The sequence below is a fragment of the Haliotis rufescens genome, unplaced genomic scaffold (genome assembly GCF_023055435.1).
Source record: "Haliotis rufescens isolate VD_foot unplaced genomic scaffold, xgHalRufe1.0.p SCAF_8, whole genome shotgun sequence".
NCBI lineage: Eukaryota > Metazoa > Mollusca > Gastropoda > Lepetellida > Haliotidae > Haliotis > Haliotis rufescens.
Window position 1 is genome coordinate 23627329 of NW_025964372.1, and position 15917 is coordinate 23643245.

At 39.7% G+C, this 15917-nt stretch overlaps 1 protein-coding gene across 1 annotated transcript in view; it reads left to right on the forward strand.

Annotated features, from left to right (window-relative positions):
- Positions 1 to 6802: 6802 nt before the first annotated feature.
- The window catches only part of LOC124139306 (neuronal calcium sensor 1-like), a 60057-nt gene continuing 50942 nt past the window's right edge, over positions 6803 to 15917 (forward strand). The window contains exons 1-2 of the mRNA XM_046506275.2: positions 6803 to 6997; positions 11837 to 11861. Coding sequence (XP_046362231.1) covers positions 6934 to 6997; positions 11837 to 11861 — 89 coding nt within the window. The 5' untranslated portion in view covers positions 6803 to 6933. The remainder of the gene's footprint in view (positions 6998 to 11836; positions 11862 to 15917) is intronic.

Consider the following 15917-nt stretch of genomic DNA (forward strand, 5'->3'; position numbering starts at 1 on the left):
GCACCTTGTTAGAGTTGACAAACGCAATCAGGTTCGCTAAGTTAGTTGATGATTCTCATCTCATCACAAGTGCGTGAATGGACGCTCATGATGTCAATCACTGGATTGCCTGGTCCAGATTCGATTATTTACATACCGCCTTAATATAGTTGTAATATTGTTGAGTGCGGCGTAAAACAAGGAACAAACATTGGTTGAATAGGCTGGCTGGGTGGCATCGTCTCAGGACGGCGCGTGGGTCGTATCTCATGCTTTCGGTCACTGGTGTGTGTCTGCCCCCGACTCGACTGACTTCAGGCCGCCGTGATGTACAGTTAAATCCCCCACCCTACAGCCCAGACTTAGCCCCCCGTGACTCTTTCCTGTATGGTAAATGAAATCTGCCCTACGTGGAAGTCGCTTCCAGGATGACGAGGACATAAAGGCTGTCACAGAGGCGTGGTTAGAGGGCAAATCTGCGGATTTCTATAAAAGTGGTATTAAAAGCTTGAAGGACAAATGGAATACGTGTATTGGGTTGAATGGAGATTATATTGAAACAATAAAAGTGCAAAAGATAATCTGCGACTTGGTCTTATATTGAAGTTGCAAAACTTATTGAACGCCCCTCGTATGTTCTTATAGTAAACCATTTCTTTGGAATACTCAACAGTGTAACCAAGGTGTTTTTTTAAGGCTCAAAACGATTGGACCATAAAATAAAAGTAAAAGTTCACTAACTCAAAAATAGCTGACATTATATTACACAAAACTACAAACATTGCATTTGAGATAAATAAGTAAAACAAACATCTATTACTTTTATTGTAGGTTCGGTTCGATAAGCCATTTACTGCTTCCAATAATGCAGATGTAATCCTTTGACGAGAACCTGGAGGTATATATATATATATATATATATGCATCGCTTAATGATTTTATGACCGCTTCTAGTTACCCCACCGAGAACACTGATAAAATCCCAAGATATCCAATTTATTCATTCAATGTTGTTTGTTTGTTGTTTAACGCCGCACTCAGCAATATTCCAGTTAGGTGACTTCGGTCTGTAAATAATCGTGTCAAGACCAGAAAATCCAGTGATTGATATAATGAGCATCGATTTACGCAATTGGGATACGATGACATGCGTCAACCAAGTCTCACCACCCGATCCCGTTAGTAGCCTCCTACGACAAGCATAGTCGCTTTTTAGGGCAAGCATTGGTTGCTGAAGACCTATTCTACCCCGGATATTCACGGGTCCAATCCATTCCATGAGATTCACGGGTTCGAGTGAGGTGGGTTTAAAGCCGTTTTGAACAGTATTAGTCATATCACGGCGTGTCAACTTTGTGTTAGAGGAGGCCCGAAGTTGCTGGTTGGTTGAGGGTTTCATCAAAGTGGTAAGCCAGGGGGTCGATCTATATATCTTTGTATAGTCTTCCAGGGTACACGTCAAAAACCTGTGTCGCTTTGCGTTTCCTCGCATAACAAGCTGACACGCCGTGATATGACGTATATACTGTTCAAAGCATCGTAAACCCAACTCACTCACTCATACCGCCTGGTGGCGACGAGGGTGCACATACGCGTGTTCTCGATGCAAGGGAGTTATCTGACTACGAAAGGCCATCTTCCCGAGTAAAGGGAGCTAACTGACTGTGAAATTCCAGTTTCCACAGTTAACTCCCTTGCCTCGGGAAGACGGTACATACGACCGGGTGTTTATAAGTGTAAGTATGTTAGGTAGGATATCGATCGGCAGCTTGCGGCGACCTGCATGTCTCGCTCTTATCTATAGGTAATCAGGTGTAAAGTAGAAAATCAATAAAACGGTTATTTCATACAGCCCCCGGAACACCTAATTGGAAACAAAGAGTTTGCGAGTGAAGGTTCCGCAATCAGCATTATCATAGCAGCTGGTAAATAATATAGCCAAGTCCCGTCAAACTAGTGGATGATAGTATGAACACCGATACACACATACGATGTCACATACTCTCTAGAATATTTTGGACCGGGCATTAAACAACATTCACTCCTTTTGTGACTTTTGTGTCCCCCGTGATATTCCTGGAATATGTCGCAAAGAGACGTAAAAAATTCTCACTCAAATGAAAAAAGACTGTTACGAGTCAAATCCCATCTCACGTTTCTCGCTATCAAATAGTCATTCATTCCGACTCCATCCCCTGCGTTCGATTATTATAATTTGAGTGACCTGAGTCTACTGATGTCACCACGTTTTGGGCAACCAGAGTTGACTAGATTCAACCAGTCACCCAGTGTTAAGTATTGCTCTGAGCTCGAAGACCTGGTGTTTAATCGTTGAAATGGTCAGTTAGTTTCCGAGGCGCTAAACGATTATTCATCTGTCACGGACTCCATTTCAACGATCAGACACCAGGTCCTCGTGCTCTAACCTATATACATATAGACGCTGGAAACAATTATTGTCCGAAAGACAAGGTTTCCGGATTCACGGGGTCCGGACTACAGAAACTTGACGTAAATGTTGCACGACCAAACTATACTGAGACAATCCCCTTCTCAGCTGATGTAGCTATACGACTGCGGATATACCACCACCACTAAACTATTCTATTGAGATGAGGCCGCCTACTGTGATTGTCAATTACTGATTGTATAGAGCTTTCTCAACGGCGGTCAATGCCTCATTTCCGTGCCCAGAGAGACCGCATGGGCAACACTATTCTGACGTTATGGGAAACAGAAACGCATGACATCTACGTGCAATCAGACCATATATCTATTCTATGGTCTCTAGTGCAAAATATGATCATATTGCCTCATTCGTCGATAAATCGTTATACGCAAGAAATTTATTTCTACGTACATGTAAGTGTTATGAAATGTATTATTTAGGTGAGGTGAAATTGGGTTTAACGTCACGTTCAAGATTATTGCACTCATATAGCGACGTGCATGCACGTGTGTGTGTGTGTGTGTGTGTGTGTGTCTGCTTGTACTAGTCCGGACTGATGCCGATTTATAGTGCTAGCCCACTGAGATACCATGCCGCAGTTTAATATGAATGACCCACTAAGACACAGTATACTGACTCCGAGCCGACCAGTTATTGTTGTAGCCCTTTAATGCCGAGCGCCAGACAGGGTAACAACAAGTACCATCTTTTAACGTCTTTTGATATGACGCGGCCGGGGATCGAACCCCGGACCTTCCGCTCTCCGGGCGGACGCTCTACCACTACACCACGGAGGCGGTCAATGTATTATTTAAATGACATAAGATCAATATATGTCAGGTGAGATGAAATGGGGTTTAACGTCGTGTTCTAGTCCAGACTAATGCCGGTTTTATAGTGCTAGCCCACCGAGACACCATGCAGCTGTTTAATATGGATAGTACACTGACTCCGAGACGACCAGTCCTTGTTTCATCGCATGTACACTCTAAATCTATGTGTTCTAATACGCAAGACAGGGTAACAACAAGTACCATATTTTAACGTCTTTAGGCCAGACAACCCAGTGATTGACATCATGAGCATCGATCCACGCAACTGAGATACGATGACATGCATCAACCAAGTCAGTGAGCCTGACCACCCGCTCCCTTTAGTCACCTCTTACGTTGAGCATATACGCCCTTTATACGGCAAGCATGGGTTGCCGAAGACCCATCTTACCCTGGATCTTCGGTTCCACGAGTGAATGAGTAATATTGCAACTATTCATTGCATGTAAATAGTCGCGCCACTTTTACCCGCTGAAAATTTCGAGTTAAAATTCCTCCCTGTCATACTTGTTCCGCGATCATGTTTGTTTGTTCGTTTGTTGTTCCAGCTATATGACGTCGGCCTGTAAATAATCGGGTCCGGACCAGATAATTCAGTGAAAGAGATCATGAGCATCGATCTCTCGGCAGTTGGGATCCGATAACATGCATCAACCAAGTCAGTGAGCCTGACCAACCGATCCCGTTAGTCGCTTCTTACGATAAGCAATATTAGTCGCATTTTGCGGAATGGGTTGATGAAGACCACTTCTAACCGGGGAACTACCCGGGTCTCCAGACATGTGTTTACAAGCAGGCGTGAGAAAGCTGGAATGCATTCCTGACCTCGGCAATACCCCCTTGGAGATTCCGAGTTACATAGGTCCTCTGCAACGTCTGCAGGTCGTAAGAGGCGACTAATGGATCGGGTGGTCCGACTGGGTGACTTGGTTAATTACGTGTCATCCTACCCGGAAAGCGTGGGGCGCTGCTCATATATCAATCATTGGATAGTCTGGACCAGACCGACGTCATAGAACAGCAGCAGGGACAGACACGCCCACTAGTCCGTTAGTCCGAGACTAGTGAACATCTTCAGGGAACATTGTTGTCTGCAAAAATCCAACTACAGTAACTAGTGAAATGAACTGCGGACTAGTTGGATATGGTCAATGGGAGTCTTCCCTACAGCTGGCATAGTGTCGCGTTAAACAATAAACAAAACAAATTACAATATATTCACTCAGTCACTAATCGTTCGGGGGCACGGGCGGATCAGTCTTATATGGCGGCGCGATTCGCTGTGCGTGCAGAGTTGCATCCCTTGGGCACGCCGGAGACATATTATTGTCGGTTCGAATCCCGGTTCGCCCCGATTATGTTTCTAAGTTGGTCAGCACCATACCCTTGCTTATAGGTGTCACCAAAGTGGTAAACGTCTGAGACCTGCATCACTTAGGGTTTTCCTCCCACATTAAGGTGACACGCCGTGATATAAGTGGAATACTGTTCAAAGCGGCTATGAAGCCAACTCACTCACCCATACTCTGTTTTGACACTGTTTTCATGACAACAATTGGCTTTGTTTCTTTTTCATTGTTGTTTAACGCCGCATTCAGCAATAATCGAGACAATTCAGAGATTGAAATCATGAGTATCGATCCATGCAATTGAAATACGATGACATGCATCAAACCAAGTCAGCGATCCCGTTAGTCAACTGCCTCTTACGACTGAAGTTATGCCAACCCCAAATGAAGAAAACCAGAATATATACAAGGCCGTTGTTAACTTTTTTTTTGCCTTTAACATCGAAAAATATTGTTGTGAATTCGGTCATAACAAATCTAACAAAACATATTGCAATGAATCTTTTCTTTATTGAACGAAACCTCTAAATATACCATGTCATGTCGAATATTTATTTTCAAATAGGCTGTGTCAATTTATGGACTATCAATCAAATATAACTGTGAACAAGAAGCCTTTGAAACAATTGTTTTACTTCCAAATGAAACATCGATACATTCCCTCTGTATCATTCATGGACCCTCCCATCTTCCTGGGTAGAATAGGTCTTCTGCAACCCATGCTTGCCGTCAAAGGCGACCATAACGGGATCAGGCACCCAGGCTTGCTGACATAGTTGATGCATGTCATCGTATCACAATTGCGTAGATCGATGCTCATAATGTCTATCACTGGATTGTCTGGTCCAGACTGGATTATTTACAGACCGCCGTCATATAGCTGGAATATTGTTGAGTGCGGCGTTAAACAACAAACAAACAAATGTGTCATTCAGGGCGGGTAGCTATTGATGGCATGAACTGAGCAACGAAGCATGCCATTGGTGTATATGGACACACATTCAGCCAGGGCACCTTTTAACCACCCGTCATCCTCATGTTTGGGTTCCTACGCCAAGCATGGATATACATTACATGAGACCACATGATCATGTAACTCTACCATCTGACAATATTCTATACCATCTGACAATATTCTATACCATCTGTGGCGGTCGGGTAGCCTAGTGGTTAAAGCGTTCGCTCGTCACGCCGAAGACCCGGGTTCAATTCCCATTTCTGGTGTCCCCCGCCGTGATATTGCTGGAATATTGCTAAAAGCGGCATAAAACCATACTCACTCACTATACCATCTAATAATATTCTATACCATCTAACAATATTCTAAAACCATCTAACAATATTCAATACCATCTCACAATATTCTATACCATCTAATAATATTCTATACCATCTAACAATATTCTAAAACCATCTAACAATATTCAATACCATCTCACAATATTCTATACCATCTTATAATATTCTATACCATCTCACAATATTCTATACCATCTAAAAATATTCTATACCATCTAACAATATTCTAAAACCATCTAACAATATCCAATACCATCTCACAATATTCTATACCATCTTATAATATTCTATACCATCTCACAATATTCTGTACCATCTAATAATATTCAATACCATCTTACAATATTCTAAACCATCTAACAATATTCTATACCATCATGCTCGCAGATGAGGGCGAAGGTTTGGTTAAGGGAATATTAGTTTGATTTGGTTTGGTTTGTTGTTTTACGCTGCACTCAGCAATGTTCCAGCTATATGACGGCGGTCTGTAAATAATCGAGTCTGGACCTGACAATCCAGTGATTAAAATCATGAGCATCGATCCACGCAACTGGGATACGATGACATGCATCAACCAAGTCAGCGAGCCTGACCACCCGATCCCGTATGTAGGTATTCTTAAACACTATAATAAATGAGTGTAGATCCAGGTTTTTTTAAATCTTTGTTGATATATTTTCCAGTTTCTAGATCAATTTTACAACACGTTTTTATTTTCAATAATGAGTTTCCTTTTATCACAAGATGCCCTCCGTCCAACCGCAATGCCAACATAATCTGGACCAGACACATTATTGTTGCATTATCGATTCAGTGACATGTATATTTGCGGCTTAACTGCACAGCCATCTCGATCTGCCTCTTTGTCACCTATCGTTCCATGACGTCACAGTTTTGTAGGGCCGAGTTCATTGCAGGACAGTGTGGCGCGTGCGGCACAGAATATGGCGGATACCAAAACATCGTCGCGGTGATGCCGCTCTAGACGAAGAAATTTCCGCCGTTTCCTGCTCTTGGACACATCATGGGTAAACGCGGGAGCAAGCTGACATCAAACGAAGTTAAAGACCTCATGTCATGCACATATTGTAAGTATTGACTGATCGTATTTGACAAGTTGCCATGCATTGTCAGACAGCTGCTGGTCCAATGTTATGATGCTCTGACAAGCTCGTGAGGATGTCGGCGGCACGTGTAGTCTTTGGCGCATTGCTTGCCCTTATCGATTGGTTAACCTCCCCTGTCAACAGGATCGTAGTGAGTATTTGAGGATCACTTAAAGGATCTACTTAATCAGCTGTATGCATCAAACTGTAACGTGTAGATCTAATGTACAGATACGAAGGTCCCAAGGCAAAGGTTTTTGCAACAACAAAGGCACTAACATCGTCTTCAGTTATCAGATGGTTGTATGCCAGTTGTGTAATAATCAGTAAAGATGATTTTTTTCCCCATCAGAGTGAGTGAGTTGGGTTTGACGCTGATTTGAACAGTATTTCAGTTATATCACGGCCTGCCAGTTTAATGTGGAGGAAAGCCAGAATTGTGCTGGTCTCAGAAGTTTATCAGTTTGGTGAAACCCACCAGCACGGGTATGGTGCTGATAAACCTAGACACATAACCTGGATTCGAACCCATGATCATAGGTTCCTGGTGTATCCAAGGGACGCAACTCTGATCAGCGAATTGCAGTACCTCAGTCAACTGTTAGTCCACTTTCCAGCGTTAGAAATTGGCACTGGTCCTGTAGTCCTTACCAAACTGCCCAATGGTAAAGGTATCCTAAGGACTAGTAGAATTAATTGGCCAAATTTAAGGGTTTTGCTATATGTTATCATTATAAGGACTAGTGGACAAAAACTGTTAGTTTCTAACCCTGCTTTCCCATTACAGCTTTGCAAAATATTAAAGCAAGTAACCAGTTTCATACCTGAAGAACTATATACTTGTTTGTGTTCTAAAGTCTGAAAATCTCATGATTGTTTGTTTGTTTGTTGTTTTGGTTTTGGTTTTGGTTTGTTGTTTAACGCCGCATTCAGCCATATTCCAGCTATATGACAGCGGTCTGTAAATAATCCAGTCTGGACCAGACAGTCCAGTGATTGACATCATGCACATCGATCCATGTAATTGGGATACGATGACATGCATCATCAAAGTCAGCAAGTGAATGTCTAGACACTTCATCATTATTGTAGATCATTACTGAAGACGTTTCTCCTGTTTTTACATATTCCTTATTCAGTTAAGTTAATCAATCACTTCTTCAATGTCTTGTCAATACTGGTACCATGATAATCTAGGTGAATTCTGTTTGCTATGATAATAACATGGCAAGCTTTCAGGATTATCTGATGTGGACAAAAACTACTCAGGCACAGCTTGTTTTCGGAGTAGCTACACAAGCTGTTTTGACAAGCTGTCATTTTCATAGTCATTAGGGCTAACGCATCATGTTGAGACAATCACTATTATTGCATCAACTCTCTGTAGAAGGCTACCAGCACTAAAATGTCATGGACAAAGCCCTGTCTTCTAAGTGGAATGATTAGCAGTTCAACTAGGCTTATAAACATGCTTGTTGCAAGTTGTGCAATAATGCATGTACTGCTTGTTCAGTATGCATTTCAAGCACTGATGCTTTGTTTATGTATGTGCAGTTAGAGTCTGTTTCTTCAATTGTGAAGTAAAAAATCACTTTTTTGTAAAATCTTGTACTAAAGGAATTCTCGCCTTTCATACTGATTAATTCTAGAAGTGAGAAGAGATCGTTCATAACGAATTTAGCTGGTCAGTATTACTTGAGGTTAAACGTAAAGCCTGATTTGATCGCTTTATAAAATATTTCTCTTCAAACTATAATATGAAAACAGACCGGAATTTTACCTTGTATAAAGATACAGGACACAAACATTTGCTTGGCTGAATTTGAATTTAACATATGTTCTACAGTCTGTCCCACAAGCGTTGGAGTCGTCTGGACTGAACATGTCTCTAAGCATCATTTTCAGTAGAGTTATCATACTGACTATTGTCGGCTGGTCTTACTAATCCGAACAGAATTTGACTAGACTCGGGCTTCGGGCTAGTGGCTAAAGTTACCGACTTTTTAAGTTTGGATGTAAGTTTGATTAAAAAAACATAGAAATGTTTGTTTATATTTGACTTCAATATTGAAAGCCTTTCAAAAAGCAAATATCATCTTCCCGATCCTTTAAAAGTCCAGTTTCCACCCTTGTCGATTTAGGCTGGAATTCCTGGGCTCGATCGTAGCGCCACCAGTTGTTATTACGAGTTATTTCCCTTCTAGGCCTCTCCTATGGACCAATCTGATTCCATCTCTCGTATCACTAACATTTGTTTCAAATAAAATGGCTGTGCCCAGTCAAGACGATCTGATAGATAATCAAGATCTATATTGTGATAAAACGGGTCTTACATCGCAAAGTGCATCAAATCACATGAGGACCTTGATAAAAAACATGAAAAGATTTGGAAAATTTCTGTTGACAACAAGTTGGCGGTGCACATGCTTTACAAATCCTGCAATCAACTGAAATCTGCACGACAGTTTACTAACCGGATTTCGATTTCGTTGCGCGATTTTGATTGGACTATGCATAGACTCGTTAGTCCAGCCAAAATGTCCAATCAAAATTGCTTAATGAAATCAACATCAGGAACTGTCTTCCAGATTTCGGTCGATTACATGTGTACCGCCAACTTAGCATCAACACATATTTTCCAAATCTTTTCATGTTTGTAATCAAGGTGCTCACATGATTTGATGTGAGACTCGTTTTAATACAATATAAATTTTGATTATCGATCAGATTGTCTTTACTGGGCGCCACCATTTTGTTTGAAGCAGATGCAAGTGATATCAGAACTGGAATCTGATTGGACAATGGGAGGAACATAGAAGGGACTTGTTGTAGCCACGGGTGGTGAAGCGGTAGAACCCAGAAATTCCATCCTAGTTGGGCAAGGGTGGAAACTGGACTTTTGAATTAACACCCTTGCCTCAGGAAGATGCAGTACACTTTAATATTCAAAGAAGAAGAGAGGATCACACAATTTAATGCCTAAAACATGTTCACAATAGCTTTTCCTTGGAGGAATCAAAGTGGACTCGACTGATGGCTCATCAATTTTAAAGAGCAGCTAAGCTATATTTTCTTTGATCAATGTCTATGATAATTTATAATGTATATTGATCAGAAGTGGTTGTAGTTTATAAGTCGATAACATTCATAAACAAGAAACATATTTTGGAGATAAACACTGTGTTTTCATTGGAGGGATAGGTTACCTTTTGATTTGACCGTGCTTAATTGAATTTAGTACTGTTAAATTTAGTGTGGTTAAATCTTCAGGCATCTTCCCGAGGCAAGGCAGTTATAACTGATTAATATCCATTTTCACCCTCATTGAACTAGGTTGGGATTTCGTGCCTCGATCGTTGTGCCATCAGTGGCTTATACGAGTTAAGTTCCTTCTATGTCCTTCCTATTGACCAGTCAGATTCCACTTCTCATATAACTTGGTTTTGCTTCAAAGATAATTGCAGTGCTCAGTCAAGACAATCTGATCGATAATCAAGATCTATATTGTAATAAAACAGGTCTTACCTTGTGAAGTTAATAAAATCACTTGAGCACGATGATTAAAAACATGACAAGATTAGGAAAATATCTGTTGATGCACAGTTGGCGATACACATGCTTTGCAAATGCTGCAATTGTCCGAATTCTACACAGCAGTCTACATGTTTACAAACCTGATGTCCATTTCGCTACGAGATTCAGGGTCAGCCAATATATAACTCAGAAATTCCACCCTAGGTCTGCAAGATGATATACAGGTAACCTAGCCCTGCATTGAAAACACAGTATGTTTATCTCCATTCTACCATGACAAAAACATGCAAACTCTTTGGTCATCATAAGCAAAGATATTGAGTGAAGTGGCAATGGTTGAGTCCAATGTTTTGAAGGGTGTAGATCTGAAAGAAATCAAGATAATTGCCCTTAAACAAAATATGGCGCTGTATTGCACAAATATGTCTTTTTTTTTACATCATAGTATTGAAAGCTACTTTATATGCAAATATGATGAAGATGACGTCACAAAGACGACAAAGCATGCCTTGCAATGTTTTGTTCTATGCTGGACGTTAATATTTTGACGTTATACCACTTGTTGTGATGCAGAAAATATAAAGTCAGAGTCAGCATTAGGAAAATTTCAATTTTCAAGCTCTCTGTGGTTCCGTTAACTTAAAATGCACTCTCTTGGTCAATTTCAGTCTTGTTTTTGTTCCAAAAGGTATTGCCACGCTTAAAATAGTGCAGTAACCACTATTTTGTACATGTGGTTATTTAAAGATGCCTATTGACGATGACTGAGGAAGAAGTACTCTCCTGTCAATATTCATATGTTGATGTTAAAAGATGGTACTTGTTGTTACCCTGACTGGCGCTCAGAATAAGGGGCTAAAACAAGGACTGGTCTGCTCTAAGCCAGTATTGTTATACGGCATGGCATCTCAGTGGGTACCACTATTAAACAACTAACAAACACACACACACACACACATAGACACACACACACACAAACATGGGCATCCACGTCGCTAAATCTATCCCAATTGCGTGGATCGATACTCATGATATCAGTCACTGGATTGTCTGGTCCAGACTCGATTATTTTACAGACCGCCGTCATATAGCTGGAATATTGCTGAGTGCGGCGTTAAACAACAAACCAAACAATCACGTCGCTAAATAGGTGCTATAAACTTAAACGCGACGTTAAACCTCATTTCACCTCACCTTTCAGGCCAGCTAATTTTCATGGCCCCTCAGATATATTGAGACATAACTCTTGCAGCATATTTTGCTCATTCTTCAACATTTCTGTTTCAGTTGAAAGAAAAGAACTCCAACAATGGTAAGAACTTTCAGCTGTAAATAGTTCTGACATTGTTCAAAATTTAGGGGTTCCAGGGGTCCTTGAGTTTTTCTGCTGGGGTAGTCTAATCTATACTCCTTACAGTGGTGAAATTAAGTCTGCTCCTCGCAGGGTTCCTTGAGGTGTTGTGCTGGAGTTAAGTCTTAGTCTGAGGCGACTGCTTGTTGTAAGAGGCGACTTATATAATGCTTGTTGTAAGAGGCGACTATTCTTGTCGTAAGAGGCGACTAACAAGATCAGGTGACTTGGTTGATGCATGTCATCGTATCCCAATGGCTTGGATCAAATGCTCATGATGTCATTGTCAATCACTGGATTTTCTGGTCCAGACTCAATTCTTTACAGACTAAACTCCTTACAGTGTTGAAATTAAGGGGGTTCCTGGGTTCTTTAAGGTGTTCTGCTAGTCTAATCTAAACTCCTTACACTGTTTGAAACTAATGTTGTTCCTGTGTTCCTGATTTTTGCTGATATAATATTTCAATCTAGTGCTACCAAATTTCCATTTTTAAAACTAGGGTCATGTCAACATGGTCAAGGAACACTGTTTTTTTAAAGCATATCAAGTCTTTACTTTTTTGCGTCAGGGTCTTTCCAAGGGCCCCTTTTTTTAACACCCCATAACATATTAATAATTATTATTGCACACTATAACTGGTTCCTTATATCTCCCCCGGCATATTACCTTGGTATATGGGTATATAGTCATCATGTGGTCTGTCTGTCCGTCAATTCGTTGATCTGTCTGTCTGTCAGTCTGTATTTTGTTTCTGAAACATAATTTGAAAACCGTGAAAGATTTCTTATCCAAACTTGGTACATGTCACACCGTGGGCTGAAGTGGTGCCTTTTGCTATTGTGGGGGCTGGGGAATTTGTCATCTTTTGATGGAATTTGTTTTAATTTGAAAAACTCCATTATGCAAATGCCAAATAGTATTCAGTTATTTGAAATTCAATATTTATTCTAGCTGAATAAATTGTAATCCCTAAAAAAATAATTGAAAATGAATTTGGTATTAATAGTGAGCATGTCTTGAGAGAGAGTCATTTGCGTGTATGAATAATCTATCAGAACAAATTACTATTAGATTTATTTATGAGAGAGTTAATGTTGTTTTAATCTGCAGTCAGCAATATTCAAACCCCATCATGGCATCTGACCATGTCACTGGGCACGATAACAAATCTAGGTCACACATTGTATTCCTAATGACCCTATTCTCATTCAGCTCGTATGACCAACAATTGGATACTTGGGGCATATTCTGCTATGGAGTTCGCAAGGGGAAATGGAATTTGATGGTGTGATGGATGGTGTATCTGCATGATCAGACTGAAAAAGTCTTGATTAATGATTATTCAATTTGTATTGGTTCATCAACATTGGGCTTATGACAGTATGTCCCTGTGGGGACCCGGGGTAGAATGTGTTCCCCTGAGCACCCATTGCTGGTCTTAAGAGGCGTTAGACCAGGTAATATGTTAGTGATCTTTCAGAAGCCCATGCTTGTCTTAAGAAGCGTTATCCCAGGTAATAGGTTAGTGATCTTGCAGAAGTCCATGTCTTAAGAGGCGAGTAATAGGATTCAGACTCAGTGACTGCTTGTCATCGTATCCCAATTGCATAGATCGATGCGCATGATGTCAATCACTGGATTGTCTGGTATTAACAGACCACTGTCATATTGCAGGAGTGGTGTGTTAGACAACAACCATGACAGTTAGTGTTGTAAAGATTTATCTATGATTCCAAACTAATTCCAGCAGTTTTCTTTCTTTTTTCATAATTGGGATTTTTGTTAAAGTTCTTATTTTCTCAAATTATGATATATTTTGACATTGCATTTAATGGAATAGTTTAAAGCTAAGCACCAAAGCCTCTTTCATTCTAGGTTTCAGAGGCTGGGACGATACGCCAACTGTGCTATCCGTTACGTATTATCACAAAACCTTGCTCACGATCCGTTACATATCACGATACTTACATGTGCTCTTATTTGTGGTTTGTAAGTCATCTTTTTAACAGACATGATGGCCAAATACCTAGCACCCTAATGATTTACAGTTGGCAGTGTCAAGTATGGATGGATGAAAATATTTACGTTTTCACTACTCATTTTTACTAGTTAAAATCCCGATAACATGGTTAAAACAAACTCCTGCCCTTACTTCAAACCTACAATTCGAAGAATGCGTACCAAATATATCACATCTGTGTTTTAAACGCTAAGTTGCGATATTTTATTGACTGCAGTCACGTGAATATTATAAATTTACATTGAGGATGTTGTTTCACTTGCCACAATATTAACTTCAAATTTAACACACAAATATCGTCATAAGGGTTCAAATCTCATTCATTGTGTTTGGAGTTGGAGCATTTATTTTTTTATTGATTTTGAGTCAAAGTTGATAATGTGTTTTCACAGTGTCTCAGTATAAATCTTGGGGTGTTTGTGATAGGAAGAAAGATGTATTATTTACAAAATATGGCAGGAGTAAGGATGTCATGATAAACTGTGGCACACTTTTATCGTTTGAGACACACCTAAAAAGTATACCGTATTTGACGCATTAAGCGCCCCGCTGTAATAAGAGCGATATTTGCTAATATACTGGCTAATGAACAATCCCAATTAGCACCCCTTCCGATTGATAAATATACACAAGACTGTTTATTCGTGCATAATACGTTTGTTTTATGCACCCTTAATTATGGGTAATTAAATCCTGGAAAATATATCTGTGGTATATAAACATTTCATCATAAACAACGAAATTAACGCTCTTTGAACTCTGTTGTTTTTCACCAAAATAATATTCTAATAAGAGCCCCCTAATTATAATTTTGAGAGCGCCCTGGGAGCTTATTATGTCGAATACGGTAAGTGACTTGAAGCACACTTGACAACAATTGCACTTCGATCTGTGACATTAGTTATCCTTGTTACAACTAAACACATGATTATCATTTGCTATAACTAAAACCTTATTAGGGGAATTTGTAATTCGAATTTTGAACTTTGTACTGCCATTGGCTGCAGATTTGGGGCTGAATATCAGCCTCTGAGCAGGTCCAGATCAATCCCTGTTTGTCCAGCTAATCTATTTCATTGATGCTGTCTGTTGGTTAGTTTATTAAAACACACCAAGTATCAGTCATGAAATGTGTGATCAGCCCTTATTCAAATATATGGTTATTTGATTTTAATGAATTTCTAGGTGATAATGAATTATAGAATAATAAGAAGATAAATCTATAGATGAGCCCTTTTTCAAATATATGGTTATTTGATTTTAATGAATTTCTAGGTGATAATGAATTATAGAATAATTAGAAGATAAATCTAAAGATGAGCCCTTTTTCAAATATATGGTTATTTGATTTTATGAATTTCTAGGTGATAATGAATTATAGAATAATTAGAAGATAAATCTGTAGATGAGCCCTTTTTCAAATATATGGTTATTTGATTTTATGAATTTCTAGGTGATAATGAATTATAGAATAATTAGAAGATAAATCTAAAGATGAGCCCTTTTTCAAATATATGGTTATATGATTTTAATGAATTTATAGGTGATAATAAATTATAGAAGAATTAAATAAGAGAGAGAGTGAGTGAGTGAGTATGGTTTTACGCCGCTTTTAGCAATATTCCAGCAATATCACGGCGGGGGACACCAGAAATGGGCTTCACACATTGTACCCATGTCGGGAATCGAACCCGGGTCTTCGGCGTGACGAGTGAACGCTTTAACCACTAGGTTACCCGACCGCCCCAAATAAGAGAGAGAAGAAGAGATAAATCTATTTTGTTTTCGATTTTGTGGTGTTTCATCGTTGATTAAAAACTGCTAAATGTAATTTAAAATCCAAACATGTTGGTGATTTTTATATCCAGTGTAATTGCCATTAAATGTATTGAAAGCAGTCGGTGACAGAAACGATTGAGTTGCCTGAACATATGATATTTTATATACTCAGTATGTTTTTAAGTCTCAGTATATTGACTAGACCCTGGCTTCAGAC